The following is a 23,749-nucleotide window of genomic DNA, read 5'->3' on the forward strand; positions in this document are numbered from 1 at the left end:
TAGTGTATGTCCGAGTCACAATTAAAAATTGCAGTTATGTTCACAAAGTTTCCAGAGAAACAGGACATGTGGACAAAGGTCCTTCATCAGCTGTGCAAGCAAAGTGAAGAAGCACTTTGAGAAGCATTTTACACAGTTGAGGAAGATGATGAAGGACCTCTGTCTAAATCGTCCTTTCTCTGGAAACTTTGTTTACTTCACTGTCATTTTTAATCTCTCTCTAATATACATAAATAATTATAATTACCAGTACATAATTTCTTGGTAAACCTGCACTTTAACCGATAGTTTCAAAGAATGCTCATCTCTTACTGTTTGTCAAACAAAAATCATTGAACACATTTGATGTAATCACATCTGTACATTGTTTATAGTACCACTGTCTTAATCACCAGGTTTACAAGATCAGTACTAAAGCAAATCTGCTTTTCTAAAAGCAGTATTCCTAAAAGCATAGCAACACAAAGACCATTTTACATGAGTCTCACAATCCCTCATTTAAGGTTCTTTTAGGAAACACTGACCTGATTCTTAAATTAGAATCAATACTCTTGATTAAGAAGCACAGGTACTACTTAGGTACTGAGACCTATGTATGATTTTTTTCTTCTCTTCAATTCTTTAATGGCATTGTTTTGCTAAAAATGTCATTTCTCTGCCAGAGCTGTATAGTATGTTGCTGTGGGGTTAATTAATGTGATTACATTAGGATAAAAGAACAAATAAACCTTTAGCAGAACTCAAAACATGTTTTGAAAGTTGGACCACTTTATTTTTCCCCCCGTAATAAACAAACATTCATGCAGACACCAAACGCAGAATAATCCAATGAGTAGGTTAATCTCCATCCTTAGAGACCTGAGGGAGAGAGATAAAGAAGAAAGATAATTTAATTAATTAGGGGGACTAATAAGAACAATTCAACTCAAAATACTGAAAGGACATACATACATACATACATACATATATATATATATATATATATATATATATATATATATATATATATCCAGAGAGGCAGATGGTTCCATATGATTCAACTAATGAAATAATCACTTAATGACTATTACTGATTGGGTTACTGGCTGAGTATTGGGGGTAGGGTGGGGAGGACAATCTTGACCAATAGTAAGCTTTGCTACCAACTATAATTAAATTAACATATCATTAGTTTATTAAATACTGGAACACTGAATTCTATAAAATATTAACGGTGGTACAGGCATTTTTGAGCTAACATTTACCCTCAAAATCTGCCCTTTGAGTATGGTCGAGAGTTTACTGGCCCCAAAGGTATTAATCCACCAAAACATCTCGTCACCAAATTTCTTTTTTTTTTTTAACATACACGTTTGACATATGACGGAATAAAAACAATTTGTTTGGGGCTATTTTGCAAGCAAATTTTTAATATCAGCATACTGATATGTGCACAAAAATTAGGCTACCTTGCCTGTGTCCCGAGACACACTTGCATAACGAGTTGCTATTCATGATCAACTGATTATTAAGGGTTTTCTGTGTGTGAAAAAAGTAATACCTTTCAAATTTTACGTTATAGTGTGGAAAAAAGAATTATGGATCACTATTAACATACAACAGTAAGCCTTGATAACTACGTTAGTGTGAAAAGCATAATTTCGCGTCATTGTTAGAAGAAAGAAGGGTAAAAGCAACGCAATGGTCTCCAAAAAGAGACATTTTAATTGATCTTAATCAAATCCCCAAAACGCTGCCTATAAACGTGAAGACCTTATTTCTGCTCACTTCCCTGTGGACATAGAATAGCCTTCATCTAACCCTTGCACATCAATGTGGGTTTAAACCAAGTTCCTTGTTTTCCCGGTGAAGCGTGTGATGCTCCACACAGCAGCCCCACACCGAGATGATCCTCATATTTCTGCAGATACCTCGTTATTGTGGGGACGGGACAGGGCGCAACTCTGCGTCTTGGACATCTCAGAGTCTTTATTCAACACCGTCTGCCGGACCACGTCCACGTCTCTCTCGAGGTGATTCATGAAGCCTTTTAAGATACTCGGAGAGGCGTGAAAGTCTATTAGGAAGTATCCTGCGTGTGTGTGGCGCTGGTCGTGTTTGGAGATCTTGTACGGTAGTCTTCTCTGGCCCAGGTGCTCCAGACCTCTGACTACGGCGCCCCGCTCCATCAGCGTCTCCACGGTGCGCCGCACCACGGCGGCCGTCTCCGCTCTCTGCATCGCCTTCAAAATGAGCGAGAGTTCGTAGCGAGGCATCTTTAAACGGTGTAGTCGCGGCAGGACGTCTTCATCAAACAGTAGAAGCTCAAACACGCTCCCTCCGCGGCGTTCAAACGTGACAGCGCGCTGCCATTACAGTCTCCCAGCGGTGAAGGGCGGCGTGAGAGACACGAGATCGACGCAGATCTACAAATCATGTCTCCGCGCGCGACCTTCCCGTTTATAGCGTGTAGATCGAACTTTGTGACCCGTAGACCGTGAACGAGGCGCATGCGCGTAGGCCGCGGCGCCCTCTAGTGGTCCGGAGTTCGTACCGCAGTCAGAACACGTCCAGTCTTTTGGTCTTCGGTGCTTTCAAAACGCTTCAGGAATCATTGAAATATTGTAATAAACCACAACTCGTTTTATATTCCTACTTAACGGCTGAGTCTTTTTTTTGTATGATCACGCGAGACGTGACGATGACGCGTTTCTCTCGCGCCATTTTGTGTCGTGACGTAAGAGTAAAACCCCGCCGGCGTCACACGTGCGCGCGAGCACAGCGAAGATGGCGGAGAAGCGCGCGGTCCCCAGCGACCTGTACCAGCACGTTTACACGTTTCTTTTGGAAAACAAGTTCGCCAAGGCTGCGAATGAGTTCGTAAAGCAAGCCAAAGTCGTAAGTAAATGTATATGCGTGTATTTGTGCTGTAAAATGCGGTAGTTTGGCCACCGGCGTGCGGCGGCACGCGCAGGCTGTGGGTAACACGTGTTTAACTCAGTAACGGTGGTCCGATATAGTAGCAGAAACCGAGTTAGTTCGGTAGTAGTAACGAGGTTCGGACATCATATCTTCATTAGTACTTATGTGCGTTTATGTCCCGATATTAAGATTTCTTTACTTTTTCTAATGTAACCCAACACTTGCACATGGCCGGGTTCAGGTGGTTCACCTGCAGAACTGGTCAGCTGGAGGTTCTGGACTCTAACTGACCAGAACAACCTACAGTTTTAAAGGGTGTTGTGTGCAGGTTGTTTCGATAGCGGTTCACTGAATGTACCAAATCAGAAATGAAAACGTCTGAATGGAGAAACTTATGTAAACTGACTTTATGCTGTCTCCAACTAGAAACTCCAAGACCAAAATGAAGAAGGCCTCCTCGACATCTTCAACTTCTGGATTAAGTATGTATGAACTGGTTAATATGAAAAGGATACCTTGTTATGCGAGTCTTTCTATTGGTACGTTACAACCTGATCGTATTTCTTAATTATTTAGATCTCCAGAGTCTAGAAAGCGCAAAGCGGTGACCAACGGTCCTTCTGCGAAGAAAGCGAAGAAGGACGCAGAGAGCTCGAGTAGTGAAGATTCAAGCAGCGATGATGAACCGGCTGCGAAGAAAGCACCTCCAGGTAAATACGGTCGCCCCTGCGCTTTGACATGGCCCCAGGCGGCATCTGAAGCACTGTGCGGTTGATGCCCCAAGCCTGCCATCAGTTTCTTTTTCAGTCATCTGATCATCATAATGATCAAAGTGCTTGTCTGTGTTTTAAGGAAGTTAAATATACGTTGACTGCCAGACTCGAGTGTCTTGAAGCTGTACAACTTTTAAGCGTGTATTGGGTCACAAAGCTTAGTGACCTTTCCAAAATGAACATTCTAAGAGTGAATAAAGTGTCGACTGTGCCGAACCTGTGCACTCCTGTGTGTGTGTGTGTGAGTGAATGTGAAAGCCACTTTCTGCTAGTAACTACACACACATTTGCAGTTCTTGTTGGAATTGTAACCTTGTGTGTGTGTGTGTGTCATGGTGCGCCGTTTAGCGCCGGTGAGGAAACCGGCAGCCGCTGCAGAGTCCAGCTCCAGCGAGGACTCCAGTGACTCGGAGGCGGCCGCGAAGCCCCCCGTGAAGGTGAGGACTCTCTGCCAGGCACACGGCTCCCATTGCTTCGCATTTGTCGACTTACGCTGGTTTTGTGTGGCGTGTCAGAAGGCGGCGGTGAAACCAACAGCCCAGCCCTCTGCGGCCAGGAAGAAGGACACCAGCTCCAGCAGCGAGGAGTCAGAGTCTGAAGAAGAGGCACCCAAACCTGCTGCTCCTGGTTGGTTTGTTTAAAGAAAAATATTCATAATTTAACATGATTAACAAGGTTCGTATTTGCTTCTTGAATGGATGAGATTTACTACAGTACTTTTAACACGCGTGAGTACGTCAGTATAAACCTAAGCTATTTTTTTTAGCTTCTGCACCAGGTCTTTGGTTCAAACGAGAGCATCTCTGTTCTGTTCTGGAGCACATCTGACATGGTAGCTTAGTGTGCATGTCTCAAACTGTGTGTTGTGATCTCTCTGTTGCTTCTAACCCTCACCGTGTAAACGGAGCCGGTGAATCATAATGGGGGGAGCAGTAGTTTCTCAGCGGTCACCCGCCCACACATGCGGCGTATTATTTGTGTGTTGGTGTTGGTTTTTGATCTAGCTAGAACATATCTAGTGTGTTTTGCCCTCTCTGGTTCGGGGGAGAACGTGACGTGTGCCGTTTCACAGGGGCTAAGCGTGCAGCGGCGGGCCCTAAACCGACAACCGCCCCCACCGCCGCGGCTCGGAAGACGCAGGAGAGCAGCAGCAGCGAGGACTCGGACTCTGAGGACGAAGCCCCAGTGAAGGTGCTGGTTCAAGAAGAGTTCTCACATAATACCATCCCGTTGTTATTAGGGGTGCAGGAAAAAATAGATTCGAGCTCGAATCGCGTTTCTAACATTGAACGATTCAGAATCGATTCTCATTTTTTAAAAATCGATTTTTTTCCCGGGTGCGTGTGTGCCTTCTCAGCCACCGTAGTGCTAGGCAAAACAAGGAAACAGCTTTGACTATGTGCAGGCATGCTAGTAAAGCTACAGCGGGTTGTGTAGTGTACGGTATTTGTTGTTGTTGTTAAAGTATGAAGTCCAAACGGCTCCGCGGTCTTTGAAAGCAACACTTTAGATTTTACCGTCAACCCGGCCCGGGTTAGAATGGGCTTGATCGTTTGCACACACATAAAAACGCTACAGATGATATTCAGGAGTTACAATGACTATAACTCCTGGTAAAATAAAGTAAAAATAAAAAATAACTTCATTGAGCACTCTAGTTTTGTCCTAACTAGATATTCAGACATAATACTGCTGTAATACAGCGAAGTCGTGGTCAGAGGTGAACTTCGGTATAGCCGGTGTGTATTTTATTTAAAATAATTAACATCCTTGAGCCACTGTGTCTTTGGACATAGATAATGCAGTTTGCTGTGATGGATAATTAAAGTCTAGCTCTTATTTATGCATAGAAACGTAAATCAACAATATAATCTGTTGCGTCTTTATGCGGATAAACGAGGGGAGTCGAAATTCTTTTGTGATTTGTTAAGGAAAAACACGTAATTTTGTTTCTGGAAGTGGCATGTTCTCAGAAATAGGCAGCTAGCCTAAGCCTAATTCTTCTACAAAGCAATTTGTTGTTTTTACAGAAAGAGCAGTATTTTTGTATAATAAAAATTTTGAGTAGTGGCCAGTTCTGGCAGCTAGCCTAAGCCTACCAATTTTATTTACTTTACTACAGTTTTATTAGTTTAATGTAGTGTTCTGAGTGTCCGCCTCAAACAGACATGTTGTCTTGGATTTACCTTTGTGTGTTTACATTATTGCAATATGTTGATAAAACCTTTACAATTATAATATCTTTATAAATGTACTCTGCTCTCATGCCAGCAGACCGAAGTAGCTCATTTTGAATTGAGAATCGTTTATGAATAGGAAAAAAATAGTTTTTGAATCGAATCGTTGGGATCTGAAAGAATCGGGGAAAAAACTCGAATCGTGACCCCAAGAATCGATTCTGAATCTAATCGTGTGATTCTCAAAGATTCGCGGCCTTAGTTGTTATAAAGGAGAATCCTGTTGGCATGGAGTTGTCTTTATAGCTTACCAAAGCTAACGATTAGCTGTCAGGAAGGGCGCTGTTTTGTTTGGTTTTGTACCATATAAAACTGCTGTATGTGAGAGAGGACTTTCATGTCACTTTTTAAATCTAAGCCTGTCCTGTGTTTTACAGCCAGCAGCGAAGGCCCCTGCTCCAGTGAAGGCGAAGGCCCCTGCTCCAGTGAAGACGAAGGCCCCTGCTCCAGCCAAGGCTCCCGCTCCCAGCAGCAGCAGCAGTAGTGACTCTTCAGAGGAGGAGGAGGAAGCTCCTTGCAAAAAACTCAAAACAGGTACCACAGTCTGCCAGCGAGAGGCAGGACCAGGGCGAGCGAGTGTAGTAGAAGCGCAGTGCAGAGGAGCCAATCAGCAGCTTCGTTTTCCTTCCAGGCCAGTATAGTGCAGTGCCCCCGCCCACCACACAGACAACACGTGCCCCGCCCACCACACAGACGACACGTGCCCCGCCCACCAGAGATGAAGACAGCAGCAGCGAGGACAGCAGCGAGGAGGAGGAGGCACCAAAGTCGAAGAAGGCCCCCGGTAAGAGTCTGGATCGCTGGTCTATGTTCACATATGCTGTACTTTTGGATTTGCAATTAATTTGTGCGCCCTAATGTAGGTCCCACTAAAACCCCACCAGCTAAAGCAGCTGCCAAGCAGAAAGCAGATTCCTCGTCCAGCTCGGACGATGACGAAAAGGAAGCGAAGAAGCCAGCCTCCAAGGTGAAGCCAACGAAAGCCCCAGATTCCAAGGCCAAGCCCACCCCACCTGCTAAGGCCAAGCCTGTTGCCCAAGAGTCTTCCTCATCCTCCAGTTCAGAAGATTCGGATGATGAAGCAGCAAAGCCGGCTGCCAAGGCTACTCCTGCCAAGGCTACTCCTGCCAAGGCTACTCCGGCCAAGGCTACTCCGGCCAAGGCTACTCCGGCCAAGGCTACCCCGGCCAAGGCTACCCCGGCCAAGGCTACCCCGGCCAAGGCTACCCCGGCCAAGGCTACCCCGGCCAAGGCTACCCCGGCCAAGGCTACCCCGGCCAAGGCTACCCCGGCCAAGGCTACCCCGGCCAAGGCTGAGAAAGCCAAACCAACCACAAAGGCTCCTCCCACAAAGGTGGTAGCTAAACAGGTGACGCCTGCAAAGAAAGCAGAGTCTTCAAGCTCAGGTGAGAGTGATGGACCCGCTGCGCTAAAGTCAATTATGAATTTGTTAATGATCCAAATATCACCCTTGTTAAACAGAGATGAGAGATGACTAGGGCTGCAAATCTTTGGGAATCCCACGATTCGATTCACGATTCGATTTATTTTCCCCGATTCTTTCAGATCCCAACGATTCGATTCAATAACGATTATTTTTCGATTCAATAACGATTATTTTTCGATTCACAAACGATTATTTTTCGATTCAAAAACGATTATTTTTCGATTCAAAAACGATTATTTTCCAATTCAAAACGAGCTACTTCGGTCTGCTGGCATGAAAGCAGAGTACATTTATAAAGATATTGTAAAGGTTTTATCAACATATTGCAATAATGTAAAGACACAAAGGTAAATCCAAGACAACATGTCTGTTTGAGGCGGACACTCAGAACACTACAGTAAACTATATTTTACTTTTTAGCGGTTAAAAAGAAATATTTAAATAGCGACGAATCTAGCGCTAGGACCATGCAGAAAACGACCGCTCCGAGCTCCGCTCCGGTTACACTTTACGTTCCTAAAATGAATTTTCCATGAAGCAAACCTGGCGACTTTGTGGCTGCATCCATGTAAAAACACGTACTATTTGTAATTCACAGGTTTAAAAATTCGTTCTCGCCCCTACTGTGCAATTTGGTTAGGAGGAATACAGCCGAGCTAAACTATCAAGTTGAAAGTCATCATAGTTTGTTTACCCATTTTGACCCAGTTCCCAACCCAACTTTAAGAATAGATTAACGGCGATAATTTTTATATCGCCTGATAAGAGTATCAAATTAATGACCGCCGTTAACGGCCCACCACTAATATGTATATATGTATATGTATATGTGTATGTGTATATATATATATATATATATATATATATATATATATATATATATATATATATATATATATATATATATATATATATATATGCACGCATATTTCTGTATAGAAGATTGCCAGAAAAAAATCTATATACAATATATATATATATATATATATATATATATATATATTTATTTTATAAATATAAAAAGATTTTTAAAAATGTATTGGCTGCTCATTCTTCTTGGCAAAGTCAGTTTTCATTTTTTTTTTATTTTGTATGTTTTGGTACCCAGATTCTTCTGATAGCTCAGAAGACGAGACTCCTGCTAAGACCGCCGCCACGCCCAGAACCGCCGCCACGCCCAAGACTGCGGCCACGCCCAGAACCGCCGCCACACCCAAGACTGCGGCCACGCCCAGAACCGCCACCACGCCCAAGACTGCGGCCAAGCCTGCAGAGAGCAGCTCGGACTCAGACAGCTCTTCTGAAGACGAGGAACCTCCTAAGAAAGCCGCTGCCCCTCCAGCCTCCAAAAAAGCCGCCGCTCCCGCCAAACCGGCTGCAAAGCCAGCCGACAGCTCGGACTCGGACAGCGACAGCTCGGACTCCGAGGACGAGGCCCCCGCGGCCGCGAAGGCCAAACCTGCTGTTGGGAAGTCCACTCCTGCAGCCAAGGCCGCGGCGGTCAAACCTACAGCCCAGTCTAGCAGCAGCGAGGAAGAGAGCTCCAGCGAGGAAGAGGAGGAGGAGGAGGAGGAGGAGGAGGAGGTACCACCGCCAAAAGGGAAGGTCACCCCAAAGCCCGCCGCCACCCCCGCCAGCGCAAAGAAGACCCAGAGCAGCACCCCTGTGACCAATGGGAAGAAGGCTGCAGGCACAAAACCCGCCCCCGCCCCAAAACCCGCAGAATCATCCTCCAGCGAGGACAGCTCCGACGAAGAGGAAGAGGCGCCGAAGGCTCCGGCGAAGACCACACCCGCAGCAAAGAACACACCAGCCCCCAAAGCCAAGGCCAAGAGCAGCTCGTCGGAGGGCTCTTCATCTGAGGAAGATGAGGAAGCAGAGCCTCCCGTGGCCACCCCAGCTGACGGTAAACGGTTTCTCTGAAATAGAGAGGCACTTCTAGCGCAGCGCCATAGAGAAATGGGATTCTGACGGGTCATTGCGCGCTGCTTCTGAATAACAAATCAAGTCTTTCTGTATAACACTTCAGGCACCCAGAGGGTGCAGAGCGGTGTGTGATTAAAAAGGTCATTTGTGTTTCTCGAAGCTCCTGTCGAGCAAAGGGGGCGGGAAAAGTTTGGCCTTCGTGCCCTTTTTAAGTGCTCCTTTTATTGCTTTTAGTTTAAGTCGTCCCATTAGGATCTGGAGCGCCCGCAGTGTGAAATGTCACATTCTTTCAGTATTGCTTCTCCTAACCGAGTGGTCTTCGAAAGAACCGCTCTTAATCGGTCTGGGCAGCACACGCCGTTCTAGGCCGCAGGAAGCTGCAGGTGTCTGGTTGGTTCTGGGCTAGTAGTCGTCTAGTCTGGGCTGATCTGGCGTGTGTTTGTCTGTTTTATAACCACAGGAACGAGAGGGAAGAAGGGAGGTGTGCAGAAAACGCCCCAAAACAAGGAGCCACTCGGCTCCACGCCGCACACTTTCCCCAAGGCCAAAAATAAGGTAGGAGGCTGAGGACGCCACCCGCTCCGTGTGCACGAGGTCCGCGTGTGTGCGCACGTGCACGCAACACCGCTTTGTTTTCTGCCCCTCTGTAAGATCGTCGTGTCTTGTTCACTTTTTCACCATGGGGCATCGGCTGGCTGGCCCCAGTGTTCTAACTGCTGGTGAAGCACCCTCATTAAGCACTTTTTTTTTTCTTTCTTGTCCTCGTCTGTCCTCGTCCTCCTCCTTCTGTGTCCTCTAAAGCCGACCAATAATCCTTTTCGTAGAATAAGAGACGATGAGATTGAGGTGGACCCCCGCCTGAACGACAACTCCTTCACCGCTAAGGTAAGGTCGCGCTACTCGTCCTCGGTAGTCTCGCGCACGGAAAGTCTTGTGTCCGGCCCGACTGACCCGTCTCCTCCGTCTTCAGCTTGGTGCCAGGGGGGACTGGGGCGAGAAGGCCAACGACACCCTGAGACACACCAAGGGCAAGTCCTTCCGGCACGAGAAGACCAAGAAGAAACGGGGCAGTTACCGGGGCGGCGCCATCTCCACCGCCGTCAACTCCATCAAGTTCGACAGCGAGTGAGATCCAGACCCATGGCGTTTCACACCACGACCCCACCCAGCCTCCACCTCCACCTCCACCTCCCCAACACCACCCAACACCGGAGGCGGTGTCACAGGAATCAGCCATATGGCAATGAGAGAGCGCTGCCTTTAAGCCAGTAATGGACAGTGTGGACTACACCAGAGCCAGGACACAGGCACAATGTCCCCCCGATCAGATTGGTTCACCCCAGCTGCAGTTCTTCTTGTCAGCCACCAGGTGGTGTCCTTGCATTGATTGCTTCAGTTTCTCAGCATGGAAATCGCTCTCTCTCCCTCCGTATGTGATTTAAATAGCATATTTACATCATGAAAATATTTTGGGTCACGTTGGCTGTTTAGTGTAAAACATTTCTGAGACATGTTTGACTGGATTGACTTGAAATGAATCGACTAATTCTCCTTTTGCTATGATTGGTGTTGCCTACAAGCGGTTAAAGTCAATTCCTTCCTTTGGACACGCAATGTATTAAATGCTTCTTTTATATAAATATCTTTGTTATAGCTGTTCAGGTTGAATGGCATGAGGTTCATACTTATGAGTTATGTGGAGGTGAAACTGATGTATAATGTAAATGATGGAGGTAACTACACCCACCAGTGGGAGATCGGAGCCCTCCTGTAACTCGCACCATCTACAACTGGGCAGTTTTTAATTTTGATTTGTTATTTAAGTCACAACTGTTCTACTTTGTCTTTTTTCTTTTATGTAACATTGTTTATAATAAAAATTAGAATCATAACAGATGCCTGTGACAGTCTGGGTTTGATCTGTTTAACTAGGGTTGCAACGGTATGAGATTTTCACGGTATGATAACCGTCTCAGAAAATACTGCGGTATCACAGTTAGTTTGTATATTATTAAGATACACTGACCCTTAAAGAAATTACAAGTTTTTTTGTTCAATTAACTATTTATTGTAGAAACCTGGAACTATTGTATACAAAATGTCTCCTTTAAAAAAAAAGCTGTACAAGTGTTTATATAAATACTGCAAAATTAGAGAAACCTAAATCATGGATTTCAGTACAATTATTTAAGTTTAAATTATTTAATATCTGATAAACTCAGTCTGGGTCAGTGTCTGATCAACAACTGTTGTAAACGTCTGTTGTACTGCCAAGTTGAAATATAACCAGATACTGCAGAAAGAGGATTTATTTCTGACATGATCCTCACAATAGAGATTTCTATTTTAAGGCTTTCACACAGAGTCTGGTTTTAACATATGAAAAACAGGCACGTTAGAATTTGAAAATGAACGCATGTAAATTAATGGCGTCTTTCACATCCAGTGAAAGCAAGGACCTTATAAAGCTATTTTTATACTTTCACTAGTGACCATAGCGTGCGACTCCGCACAGTTCTCCTGTATTACGTTAACAAATACGAGCCTCTTGTAATTCCAGGACGAAACATGAGAACGTGAAGACGTTAATATTGGGCGTTTTGAAAATAAACAACCATTAAATAATTTGATAAAAAGCGAATTATTTCGAATCATTTCGAGTATATGTATGAATATTTAACTTAAGTTTAAGGTGCTGGGAAATATTGAAATGGACCTTGAAAGTGACGTACAAGTGCTTTAATTCCACCTTGTAAAGATATATGAACGCTGCAAACACGACTTTGTTCATTGCGCTGAGGCGCGGCGCGCGCAGTTACAAAGTTCGAGAGGTGCACGACCTCGCGAATCGACAGCGCGCGAGGCCCTCGCGAGCCACCGCGATTACGTCATTTTCGCCGCTGATTTTAGTTTGGTCTTTTTATTGTTAAAACATTTGCTAAGTCTGATGCACTTTCTGCCATTCTCACCGCTGTGTGCTGAGTAGCTGAACCGGAGCGGAGTTGCGCATGCGCGGGTCAGTTTCTCCGCTTTTTACCGGTAATAAGCAAACGCACACGGTATGATAACCGTGCATTTTAATACCGTGGTATACCGTGAAACCGGTTACCGCTGCAACCCTATGACTGACTCGGGTCAGTCTTAAGATGCACTGATGGCCTGGGGGCGTGGACTAGGAGTTTACCTTTCAGTCCTCTAGCAACACTAGTGCTTCAACAGAGAAGGGCTCAGTCCACCAGGCTCTCACTCTGCAAATGCTAGCCATGCCCCTGGGGGGCCAGGGAGGGGTGGAGCCAGCCATGCCCCTGGGGGGCCAGGGAGGGGTGGAGCCAGCCATGCCCCTGGGGGGCCAGGGAGAGGTGGAGCTAACCACGCCCACACCAGTTCAACACACCTGCAGGACTTGGGTTTTTACCGCTCTGTGCATGCTGTCCTGTGGGCCTGAGGTAGGCAGGTGTGTGTGTGTGTATTGCAGAGTGTATTGCATTTCTTAATCAAGCACTGACTGCTTCTCAAATGCATTTATACCATTCAGAGACCAAGTCTTGAAAAAATGGTTTAATAGTAACCCCCAGTTCACTCTTACTCATCTCATTACACCAGCGTGTACAATACAGACATCGGGCATACTCACGGGGCACAGTTTGCTAGTATGAAGCGTGGTCTAAGAGGCTGTGGCCATTTCAGAGTCCTTCAGTTTTGTGCTGGAGTAGTGGACAACACATTCTCTCCTGACACAGACGTACTAGAACATGTCCAATATTCAAAAGGTGAGCGAGTGATGGCATTTCTGTTCAAACTAAACTCCAGTGTGCTACTACACATCAGTACTACTGTTGACGCTAGATCAGTATTCATCTCAGTGATGCGATGTTAAATTTCCCACAATCCCCTCAGATGTTAAATGACTTTTCACCGAGGCCAAAACACAGCACAGAAGTAATTTAATGATAAATACGGTACGTGTGGTTGGGGCATAGTGTGTGTAGAGGCGGATGCTGGAGACACACACACACACACACCAGCAGTTTCCTCACAAAGCAGCACTGGCCACTACAGCAAACATGCATGCCGATCAGGATTATGGCAGCTTAAAGAGTTCAATCCCTTAGCGATTCCCGCCAAGAAGAGGCAGATCTCGCCTTTAGCCACGCCCCTCTCTCCGCCTCCGGGTCCGCTACTGCTGTTTGGGCATGGCGAAGTCCCAGGCGGTGTTCTGGGCGCACTTCCACATGGCCCGCACCAGCCGCGTGAAGCCCATGTCCTTGGGCTTCTCCAGGCCTCGCATCAGACGCTGCTTCATGATGGCGATGAACTCCTTGTTGCTCAGCTCGCCGTTGCCTTGGGAACGGAGAGAAGCCACGGCGGGTTAGTACAGAGAGCCCGCCGTTTTGTTTCATTTCGACCAGGGACGGGAGGACGACTCACCGTCACAGTCGAACAGGGCGAACACCACGTCGCACACGTGGTCCGACAGCTCCACCTTGGCTACTGTACGAGCCACCTGCTTCATAGTGGCTAGAGAGAGAGAGAGAGAGAATGAGAAAGAGAGAGTGAGGGGGGGGGGCAATAAAAGCTTTCTGGAGCTGCATCTTCCTGCAGTCACAAAACAGCTTCATAAAGAACGCGGAGAGGCTTTATGAGCTGAAGTGCTGCTGAACTGGATTATGGAGGGGTGTTTGTGATGAGGGGTGTTTGTGAGGCCTCGGTGCAATCAATAGTGGGCATATTCCCCCCGGTGAAGGAGCTGTATCAGACAGGGGCGGGAGGGAGTATACGTGTGTGAGTGAGTGAGTGGGTGTGAGAGAGAGAGTGACCCAGAGGTGAACAGGGTGAGACGAGGGTTGTCCATCTCACCCATCATGACGGAAGAGTGCGCGGTTGCCCCAGATAAAGACATAACGGTGCAGAGCGTGACAGGGTCTTTAGTCTCCATAAAAACCAGTGATTTGCTCTGCTCTCTGGTGCGAGCTCCACACAGAAGACCAAGACAGATTAGCAGATAGAGGGAGGGAGGGCTGTTATGATTCCAGCACCGAGGCGAATCAATTCCTATTTTATCAGCTCTGTGTAGCAGTGCAAGTCTCTTACAGTCAAAAAACTGAGGTCGAGAAAGAAAAGAGGGCGGATGAGGGTGGAGCAGGCTATGGAGAGACTACGGGAAAGACAGTAAATGAATGTGATTTAGAGGAAGACACTAAACCTGAATGGCATGAGCCTCTTATGTTGAGGTGGTTTAGGTTTATTCAGAGTGCTGACCGTGTCTTTAACGGTCACCAAGTGCCATGTGGCCCCGGGGAGACCGCAGGGCCCCAGGGAGACCGTAACCCTTTGACGGTGTCCTGCACGGCCTCTGTGTGACCTCTCCACCACTGCGAGCGGCTCTCGCCGTTAGGTTTCGACCTGGATGTACCACCCCCCAAAGCCCCTCCCCTCGTACAGCGGCAGTTTCATAGCAACAACTGAAGCCCCTTTTACAGGCCACAGGACCGGTCACAGTGGGAGGTTCAAGGGGTCAATAGAATTCCTGTCACTTGTTGAAGATTAAAGTCCATGTCCACTAGCTTTGTCCACTTGCCTAAATGTTTGAGAACAGGGAAGGGATCATGACCCAGGCTGGGGGTCAGATCGAGCTCTCAGGTGACCAGGCGGTTACATAAGACCAACCTACACAAGCCACCCGAGATACTTGTGTGCGCCTCCTGGGTCCCATTGCTAGACCAGCTCTGATTCAGAACCTCCATACTCTTATAGTCAAGAGCGCTTTAGAGTGCTGGGCAAAACTGACTTGGCCCACAGTGCAGTCTGAGTAAAGAGCAGTAGTCGTACCTGGAAATAACAGAGTATGGGGCAGTCTGGACGATAATGGTGATGGAGCATTAGATGGGTGGGGGGTTACTTTTAGTATACATTTTATGCACCGGTCATCTTATGAGACAGAAACAGTGCAAAGTGATAATGGGGGTACATTCAGGAACTCCAGTGTGGGGTGTGGGGGCTTGTCAAGCCAGTGGCCCACAGGATAAAGGAAAGATGGGTGTAGTTGGGTGATGGTGGAGAGGTGGGGCCAGGTAGCCCGGGTTGGCTCCCTGAGGCTGGGTGACCAGGGCTGAGTTAGCCAGGGCTGAGTTAGCCAGGGCTGGGTTACTCAAGGCTGGGTTAGCCAGGTCTGGGTTAGCCAGGGCAGGGTACCTTTGTCTATGGAGGCTCCTGCCATGTGGTAGAAGCTCAGGGCTGTGTCCACGTCGTTCACGTTCTTCAGAAACGTGAAGAAGTTCTCCACTTCTTCGAAGGTGATGCCCTGAACCAGAGAGGGAGAAATGAGAGAGGGTGAGGGGAGAAAAGTAATAAGGAGGGTGTGGTTCAATTTTCATTATTGGAAATAACGAAGAATGCATCAAGAATGCATCAAAGAAAAAAATCAATCCAACAAAGCCAAATGTTTCAATTAGAAGTCAATTAGTTGTCCTAGCCAACATTACGTCATACTATGCCGAATGACCAATTATTATCATGCGAATTATCACGAAATCTCAGTCAATGCACTTGGGGAAAAAAAGTGATCTAATTATATGATGTACATCCAGTGTAGAGGTGCAAGGCTGCATCTCTGTGTATGTAACTAGCCCGACTGACCGAACATGAAACAAGAGCGTACTAGGTATTATAAAACTTCAACACCAATCTCCAAACAGTGATTGTAATGTTCTGTAACTGTAAAAATGAGATTCAGGATGCATCAGGACATGTCCAGTACAATGTGAAGGACTGTGAAGTGAAGGATAACGTCTAATTGTTTAGACGAAAACAGATCGGCACTGCTGGGGATGCCAAATGCGGCCATGTTTGCTGATGACTGTAACTGAAGTCCTAGAATTTTGGAGAGTGCTTCAAAAAATACAGCCAGAACCCAGTTAGTTTGGGACCAGTCCAAATAATATGGGTCAGGGTTCGCTGGAGACTCTGCACATCTGTCACACTCTTGTGGAATCCGTACACTGTGTGCATGAATACTGCATGTTCTGGGTTTTATCAGTCCTAAGCAGGAAAATGAAGTGGAGAAATTAATACATGCTAAAACACTCTCCCTTCAAACCTTCTCCCAGCCTAATTTAATTAACGGAGTGGTACAGTCCATTGTAATAATTTGAGTATAGATCCCTGACATTCTAGCCAAAATTAGAATATCTTTAAAAAAACCCCCCCCAAGCTTTGACTTGGTAGGTAAATAGGGGAAATGGGAACACTTAAGAAATGAGAAGATTGATCGGGAAGTTAGTGGAAGTTGTTCAACAGCAGAAAGCCAAATGACATCTCGACAGTCAACAGTATGGTGTATACAAAGAGCACTGCATTGGAATAAATAGAGGAATAAAGAGAGAGTATACAAGACCCAACGGGATTACGATTCTCAAAGCTGCTGCACAGTGGAATTGGAGAGCAGATGAGGGCTCGGAGAGACGACAATGACATTTACATCTACTCCACTATTCATCTGGAGGGTCCAACTAGGACTGGAGATTTAGGTGATGTGCTGCCCAGGAACAGATCATTAAACCACCTCTGAATCAACCTAATCTTCCGTCTTCAGGCCTTCCAAATAAAGGGTGAAATAAGTTCATCTACTGAATGAAAGAAGGAATTTGTTAGAAAACAGGGATGGATCTAGAGTATGAAAGTAGGGTGGAACATTCGTTTTGATTCACTAAAGTCTACCTGCCGAGGATAGAAAAACGTTCCATCTAAGATTCTGTAAGATAGGACTGTATTTTTGCCAGCAAGGTGAGAAAGTTCTCAGTGAGAAGAAGCAATAGGTAACGGTACTTGTCTGACTGCATTGTGTCAAGTGTAAAGTTTGGTGGAGGGGGGATTATGGTGTGGGGTTGGTGTTCAGGAGCTGGGCTTGGCCCCTTAGTTCCAGTGAAAGGAACTCTGAATGCTTCAGCATACCAAGACATTTTGGACAATTCCTTACTCCCAACTTTGTGGGAACAGCTTGGAGCTATGACTGCACCAGTGCATAAAGCAACGTCTGGTGTGGATGAACTTGACTGGTCTGCACAGAGTCCTGACCTCAACCTAATAGAAGACCTTTGGGATGAATTAGAGAGGAGACTGAGAGCCAGGCCTTCTCATCCAACATCAGTATGTGACCTCACAAATGCACTTCTGGAAGAATGGTCAAAAATCCCCATAACCACTAAACCTTATGGACAGTATTCCCAGAAGAGTTGAAGCTGTTCTAGCTGCAAAAGGTGGACCAACTTCATAATGAACCTTATGGATTAGGAATGGGACGTCACTTCAAGGGAGTTGAACAAATACTTTTGGCAACATGGTGTACATGAAGCTGGGTTTATAATATAATAATGGTTTTAAGATGAAGATGGTTGTAAAACTATGAAAACATATAGATGAACTTTTAATCAAAACTGAATTTCTACGCATTCTACGCATAATCATAGATGCATTCTCTGCATCTACACTAATATCTATATCCAGTGTGTGAAGGTGAGTCAGAGTGTATGAAGTTAGAGATAAAGACTGACGATTTTTCATAAAGCCAGTTTGGTCTTTTGAGATTACCTTTGTTAAAGCATGTTCTAGACGACTTGCTGGTACTTTCGGCAAAATAATTCTATCAGGATTTAAAAGTTTTGATATAAATTAAAAGGTATTTTTTTCTGCCTGTTTTTACCAGAAGTGAAAGAGATTTAGAGGTCAGTGTTTGAGGTGGAGATCTTCTAGATGCAAAGTCTTCAAACACTTCCAAATGTGGTGGCGACAACTTTACTGAGACATTTCTGAAAGTCCACTGGGTATCCATCTGGACCAGAGTATGAAAATTCCACTTCTCTCTCTCAAAGTGTCTTAGAATCCCTCCCCTACAGCACACCCTACACTCACTCCTCTCAGAGCACACCCTACACTCACTCCTCTCAGAGCACACCCTACACTCACTCCTCTCAGGTGGTCACTATGGAGACCAGGATGGATCTGCTGCAATGGAGAATGTCTGTAGGTAAAGTCCATGTTGGACTGCTGGCACTGAGCATGCAGTAATGGTGCCAATGGGGCCGGGTACGACCTGGGGCCAGGTACGGGATGGGGCCGGGTACGGGACGGGGCCAGGTACGGGACGGGGCCGGGTACGGGATGGGGCCGGGTACGGGATGGGGCCGGGTACAATCTGGGGCCGGGAACGACCTGGGGCCGCGTACGGGACGGGGGCTGGGTACGACCTGGGGCCGGGCACGGGATGGGGCCGGGTACGGGATGGGGCCGGGTACAATCTGGGGCTGGGTACGACCTGGGGCCGGGTACGGGACGGGGGCTGGGTACGGGATGGGGCCGGGTATGGGATGGGGCCGGGTACGGGATGGGGCCGGGTACAATCTGGGGCTGGGTACGACCTGGGGCCGGGTACGGGATGGGCTGGGTACGACCTGGGGCTGGGTACGGGACGGGGGCTGGGTACGGGATGGTTGTTAGTAGCACAGCAGGTAAAAGGTGGAGCTGTGTTTGTTAGTGCATAGTCCTTAAGGGGTGTGGCTTGGTTTAAAAGGGGGCTTAGAGTGGGGCGAGTCTAGCTGATGCCAAATCTCACTGCTGAGCCTCCTTGAGGTGTCGTTGGCTTTATCCAATGAAAACACAGATGGGAGGTTCCTACCCGAGGAGCCCAATGAGAAGCTCGCAATGTGCTGGCTGGAACGAGGACAGAAAGCAGGAGCTTTAAGACGAGCCTTTCAATGAAGATACAGATGGACCACAGGGTGCTTCTGTTGTATATACACTTTAGAGTGGTAACTGCTAAACGTATTATTATTACATTACTGATTATACATTTTGGAATGCATCCAGGGTTTTGGGAATGATCTTTGATGAACGGTGGCATTTAATCTGATGACATCAGAACAACCTCGACTTTTCTTCAAGTTCACAGGAAGTGCAACAGGGTTGTATCAAAAGTGTCACAGGGTTCTATCAAGAGTGCCAGAGGGGTTCAGCCTTTTGGATACAAGTAGACAAAAGAGAGTTAGCACCCTAAATCACTCATGAGTTCATGGTTTTTGTAAGCATTAGCCAAATAAGAAATGGCTGCTCTCAATGTGTCCCACCGGAGTGAAGGAGAAAGTGTCAGACTTGTTTGTTTTTAAAAGGAGCCAGCTGATTTTACCACAAATGTCAGTGGACATTTGGTCTGATGAGACATTAGCGCTAAAGGAAAAGGGTGACTTCAGGAAAAGAGCGCTCAATAAAAAGAGTGGCGTGATGTCATAATACAATGGCTCTAGTTAACGTTTGTGACATATGAAAGGGCAGTCTTGTCAAAAAACAAAAACAAAAAGACTATTCTGGGATATGAATGACGTGCATGAGATAAAAGAATATTATTTTGCTTCCAGACATAAAAAAAAAAAAAACTACACATCTATGTAATTTTAAAATGTGGATATATTTTTAGACATGGAAGTAGGGATAGTCTTAGAACTGGAGTGGTCTGATTTGGGATACATTACATGGTTTAAATCCCCTCCAAAACACAGGCAATGAGAAATTATTTATGAAGAACAGAATAGCATTCAATCCGGAAATTAACATCATCCCAATTTGAGGCTGTTTACTAGTATATAACTGTGTACTAGTATATAACTGTGTACTAGTATGTACTAGTATATAACTGTGTACTAGTATATAACTGTGTACTAGTATTACTCCAAATCAGGATAAGGTCCTTGACACCATGATGCATCGTCTTTGTAGGTCAGATACGACCTGCTATGAAGTGAAAGGAACCTTCTTAAGAACCAACACTGCTACACCTGTAGATTTAGAATTGAATTTTGAATGAAATACGCTCCTTAGCCAGGGTGTACAAAGTCGAATTTGATCACCAATACCCAAATGAGTTTGTAATAGAAATGCAGTATGTGCTTTTCCAATGTGAAAATACTTTCGATTGTTGAATTAGGCCACTTGGTGCTCAATGCGTTATATCTAACGTCCCTGGAGTGGTATATTTATTAACCATTATTAGAAATGACAAATATGATCCTCCCTGGTCTCCATTCCCAAAAAAGATAAAGGCTTGTAGAGATAACAGCACAGTAGTTACAAACAATGTCCCAGACAATGTAAAGATATTTAACTGGCAGCTGGTAGCCACACTATTTCTTTTTTTGTGGTTAATTGATCACAGTCATTGGGAAAAGAGGCCAGAATTAAAAGTGCTGCTCTCTCAAAGCAGCTGTTCAGAATGAAAGTCAGGCAGCCTTCTTTCACACCTCATCTCCATCACCTTTATAGCCATAAAGGTTCGGGCTTGATTTATCCTCAGAGCTGCATCTCCAAATGAAGGAATCACCCGCTTCCAGGGTTGACGTGTAGAGGTTCCCATGATGAAGCTTTCTGACTCAAAGTTATGACTTTTATCCTGTTGTTTATGATGAAAGAAAATGAATCCTCGATTTCAAAAGGCCTGGCAACACGCTGGAGTTGGCTTAGCGAATGAGGGAGCGACGCTCCGTTAGCGTGGACCAGGCGGTGCCCAGCAGAAGTGTGGAGACAAGCAGAACTCCTGGAGGGTTCTGCAGAAGCACCGGGCTGGAACTGGGGAGCCCTCTCCGTTTCCTTTATTTATGAGGAGACGCAGGAGGAGGCGTAGGGCCTGGACACGCACGGCGGCCTGACGGAGCTGACTCCACACGGCTCCGTCGGTAATGTAACCAGAGAGGGACCGAGGTGGCTTTCAAACAGGGTTCTTTTAGCATCTTTGAACTAAATTTGCAAAGCGAAACACAAACGCTCGCCGAGATCCGTTCACTCCGGTTCCTCTGGGAAGCGCTCGAACGGCGCGGCTCGCAGACGGGCCAGGACGCGACTACTCGACTACTCCGCAAAGCGTCAGTCAGAACTCCAGCGAGGAATTTGAATCTGAATCCAATTCATGGTAAATGAGTCGGAGAGTAGGAACATGTCAGTAAGGCGGTCCCGCCATAGTCCCGCCACAGTCCCGCGGTGGAGGGGAATGCTCCGGTAGTCACACGGCTCTGCCCGACATCCTGCTACGTCTCTCACGGCCACGGCTCTATTATCTGTTCTCACTCCTTTTTCCGCCAGTTGACACAGAGAGAGACGTACACGAACAGACACTGCCTAGATGTGCCTGCTGGGACGTGTCAGGGCTTACCTGCGCATCTTTGAACATCTTCTTCAAGCCTTTCTGCATCTGTTTGAGTTTGCGGGATTGGACGCCACTGTATGCCAGAAGCATGCCCCCAAACTGCCGCTCCGAGATCCTGCCGTCCACGGGGTCGTTCCTCTCAAACTGCCCGTGCGCGCGCGCACACAAACACACACACACACACACACACACACACACACACACACACACACACACACACACACAGAAATACACACAAGTACGTTTGTGTTTAAACCTGTGCTCAACTAACCCTTCCCCATATTGTGTGAAAGTGTGGTGTATCGTAGTTGCACGGGGACGTCAGACCAAAATAAGGCCTGGACTGGTTCACATCTGCTGCTAATCACACACACACACACACACTCTTCCTCCCTGTGCTGCCACACACACACACTCCCTCTCTGTGCTGCCACACACACACTCTCCCTCCCTGTGCTGCCACACACACACACTCTCCCTCCCTGTGCTGCCACACACACACACTCTCCCTCCCTGTGCTGCCACACACACACACTCCCTCTCTGTGCTGCCACACACACACACTCTCCCTCCCTGTGCTGCCACACACACACACTCTCCCTCCCTGTGCTGCCACACACACACACTCTCCCTCCCTGTGCTGCCACACACACACACTCCCTCTCTGTGCTGCCACACACACACACTCTCCCTCCCTGTGCTGCCACACACACACACTCCCTCTCTGTGCTGCCACACACACACACTCTCCCTCCCTGTGCTGCCACACACACTCTCCCTCTCTGTGCTGCCACACACACTCTCCCTCTCTGTGCTGCCACACACACACACTCTCCCTCCCTGTGCTGCCACACACACTCTCCCTCCCTGTGCTGCCACACACACTCTCCCTCCCTGTGCTGCCACACACACACTCTCTCCCTCCCTGTGCTGCCACACACACTCTCCCTCTCTGTGCTGCCACACACACACACTCTCCCTCCCTGTGCTGCCACACACACACACTCTCCCTCCCTGTGCTGCCACACACACACTCTCCCTCTCTGTGCTGCCACACACACACACTCCCTCTCTGTGCTGCCACACACACACTCTCCCTCCCTGTGCTGCCACACACACATTCTCCCTCTCTGTGCTGCCACACACACATTCTCCCTCTCTGTGCTGCCACACACACACTCTCCCTCCCTGTGCTGCCACACACACACTCTCCCTCCCTGTGCTGCCACACACACACACTCCCTCTCTGTGCTGCCACACACACACTCTCCCTCCCTGTGCTGCCACACACACACACTCCCTCTCTGTGCTGCCACACACACACTCTCCCTCTCTGTGCTGCCACACACACACACTCCCTCCCTGTGCTGCCACACACACACTCTCCCTCCCTGTGCTGCCACACACACACTCTCCCTCTCTGTGCTGCCACACACACACTCTCCCTCCCTGTGCTGCCACACACACACTCTCCCTCTCTGTGCTGCCACACACACACTCTCCCTCCCTGTGCTGCCACACACACACTCTCCCTCTCTGTGCTGCCACACACACACTCTCCCTCTCTGTGCTGCCACACACACACTCTCCCTCCCTGTGCTGCCACACACACACTCTCCCTCTCTGTGCTGCCACACACAGCCACGCTCCTCCCCTGGGACTGTGATGAAGCAGGGACCTGCGCCAGCCCATATGTGCACTTACCACAGACATCAGAGTGAGAGGGGGGGAGAGAGAGAGAGAGGGAGAGAGAGAGGATAAAGAGGAGAAAAAAATGGAGATTGTAGCAAGACCTGCTGTCACAGCATTATGTTAGGGAGGGAGGGGGGGAGAGAGGGAGGGAGTGAGGGAGAGAGAGAGGGAGGGAGTGAGAGACAAGGAGACGAGGAGTGACAGAGGCTGCCTGAAACTGTAGTACATGCTGAGTGTGTGGGTGGAGTCGTCCGGGGCAACCCATCACCCTGGCTCGTTGCCCGGCAGCTGCCCGACACCAGTGGACCTGCCCTCTCAGTCTAGTTAACCCCTCCCCTCCCCTCCCCTCGCTCTGCCCAACCAACCACACAACCCCAACCCACTGGTTCCCCAAAGAGTTAAGAGGGAAAGTGAGTGAAATTAGTTGTCCATAACATGGTGGTGTTACTTCTTCTGGAGTCCAAGTCTGTCCAAGCCTCACTACAGTATCAGCTGTATACGTCTCACTACAGCCCAAGTCTCACTACAGTCTCAGCTGTATATGTCTCACTACGGGCCAAGTCTCACTACAGTCTCAGCTGTATACATC

The 23,749-nt window shown here is 47.2% G+C and overlaps 3 protein-coding genes across 6 annotated transcripts in view; 1 reads left to right on the forward strand and 2 right to left on the reverse strand.

The window, feature by feature from the left end:
• Positions 1-748: 748 nt before the first annotated feature.
• On the reverse strand, positions 749-2,453 carry mrps6 (mitochondrial ribosomal protein S6). Its single transcript, XM_076974972.1, has 2 exons — positions 1,911-2,453; positions 749-858 (listed from the first exon to the last, which is right to left on the reverse strand). Exons 1-2 carry the CDS (start codon positions 2,253-2,255, stop codon positions 838-840), a joined length of 366 nt encoding a protein of 121 aa, XP_076831087.1. The 5' UTR covers positions 2,256-2,453; the 3' UTR covers positions 749-837.
• Positions 2,454-2,728: 275 nt separating this feature from the next.
• On the forward strand, positions 2,729-11,180 carry nolc1 (nucleolar and coiled-body phosphoprotein 1). 4 transcript variants are annotated; one of them, XM_076974965.1, is made up of 14 exons: positions 2,729-2,877; positions 3,328-3,383; positions 3,478-3,611; positions 4,023-4,111; positions 4,190-4,301; positions 4,747-4,865; positions 6,289-6,445; positions 6,543-6,695; positions 6,775-7,088; positions 7,179-7,317; positions 8,467-9,264; positions 9,745-9,839; positions 10,086-10,169; positions 10,255-11,180. In XM_076974965.1, the coding sequence occupies exons 1-14, from the start codon at positions 2,767-2,769 to the stop codon at positions 10,411-10,413; spliced, it is 2,520 nt and encodes an 839-aa protein (XP_076831080.1). In that variant the 5' UTR covers positions 2,729-2,766; the 3' UTR covers positions 10,414-11,180. The 4 variants fall into 4 exon arrangements, with proteins under 4 accessions (XP_076831080.1, XP_076831078.1, XP_076831079.1 ...); XM_076974963.1 differs by having other exon boundaries at positions 6,775-7,317; XM_076974964.1 differs by having other exon boundaries at positions 4,193-4,301; positions 6,775-7,317.
• Positions 11,181-12,827: 1,647 nt separating this feature from the next.
• The window catches only part of micu1 (mitochondrial calcium uptake 1), a 48,167-nt gene continuing 37,245 nt past the window's right edge, over positions 12,828-23,749 (reverse strand). Inside the window, 4 exon segments of the mRNA XM_076975416.1 lie at positions 12,828-13,625; positions 13,713-13,802; positions 15,477-15,585; positions 21,475-21,612. Coding sequence (XP_076831531.1) covers positions 13,462-13,625; positions 13,713-13,802; positions 15,477-15,585; positions 21,475-21,612 — 501 coding nt within the window. The 3' untranslated portion in view covers positions 12,828-13,461.

Source organism: Brachyhypopomus gauderio, chromosome 15, assembly GCF_052324685.1.
Source record: "Brachyhypopomus gauderio isolate BG-103 chromosome 15, BGAUD_0.2, whole genome shotgun sequence".
Lineage (NCBI taxonomy): Eukaryota > Metazoa > Chordata > Actinopteri > Gymnotiformes > Hypopomidae > Brachyhypopomus > Brachyhypopomus gauderio.

Coding starts and splice junctions, on each gene's coding strand:
- mrps6 (XM_076974972.1), bottom strand. CDS start 2,255: ATGCCTCGCTACGAACTCTCGCTCATTTTGAAGGCGATGCAGAGAGCG. Junction 859..1,910: donor CCCGTCCCCACAATAACGAG/GTATCTGCAGAA, acceptor TCTCTCCCTCAG/GTCTCTAAGGATGGAGATTA.
- nolc1 (XM_076974963.1), top strand. CDS start 2,767: ATGGCGGAGAAGCGCGCGGTCCCCAGCGACCTGTACCAGCACGTTTAC. Junction 4,866..6,288: donor AGGACGAAGCCCCAGTGAAG/GTGCTGGTTCAA, acceptor TGTGTTTTACAG/CCAGCAGCGAAGGCCCCTGC. Junction 9,840..10,085: donor TCCCCAAGGCCAAAAATAAG/GTAGGAGGCTGA, acceptor TGTCCTCTAAAG/CCGACCAATAATCCTTTTCG.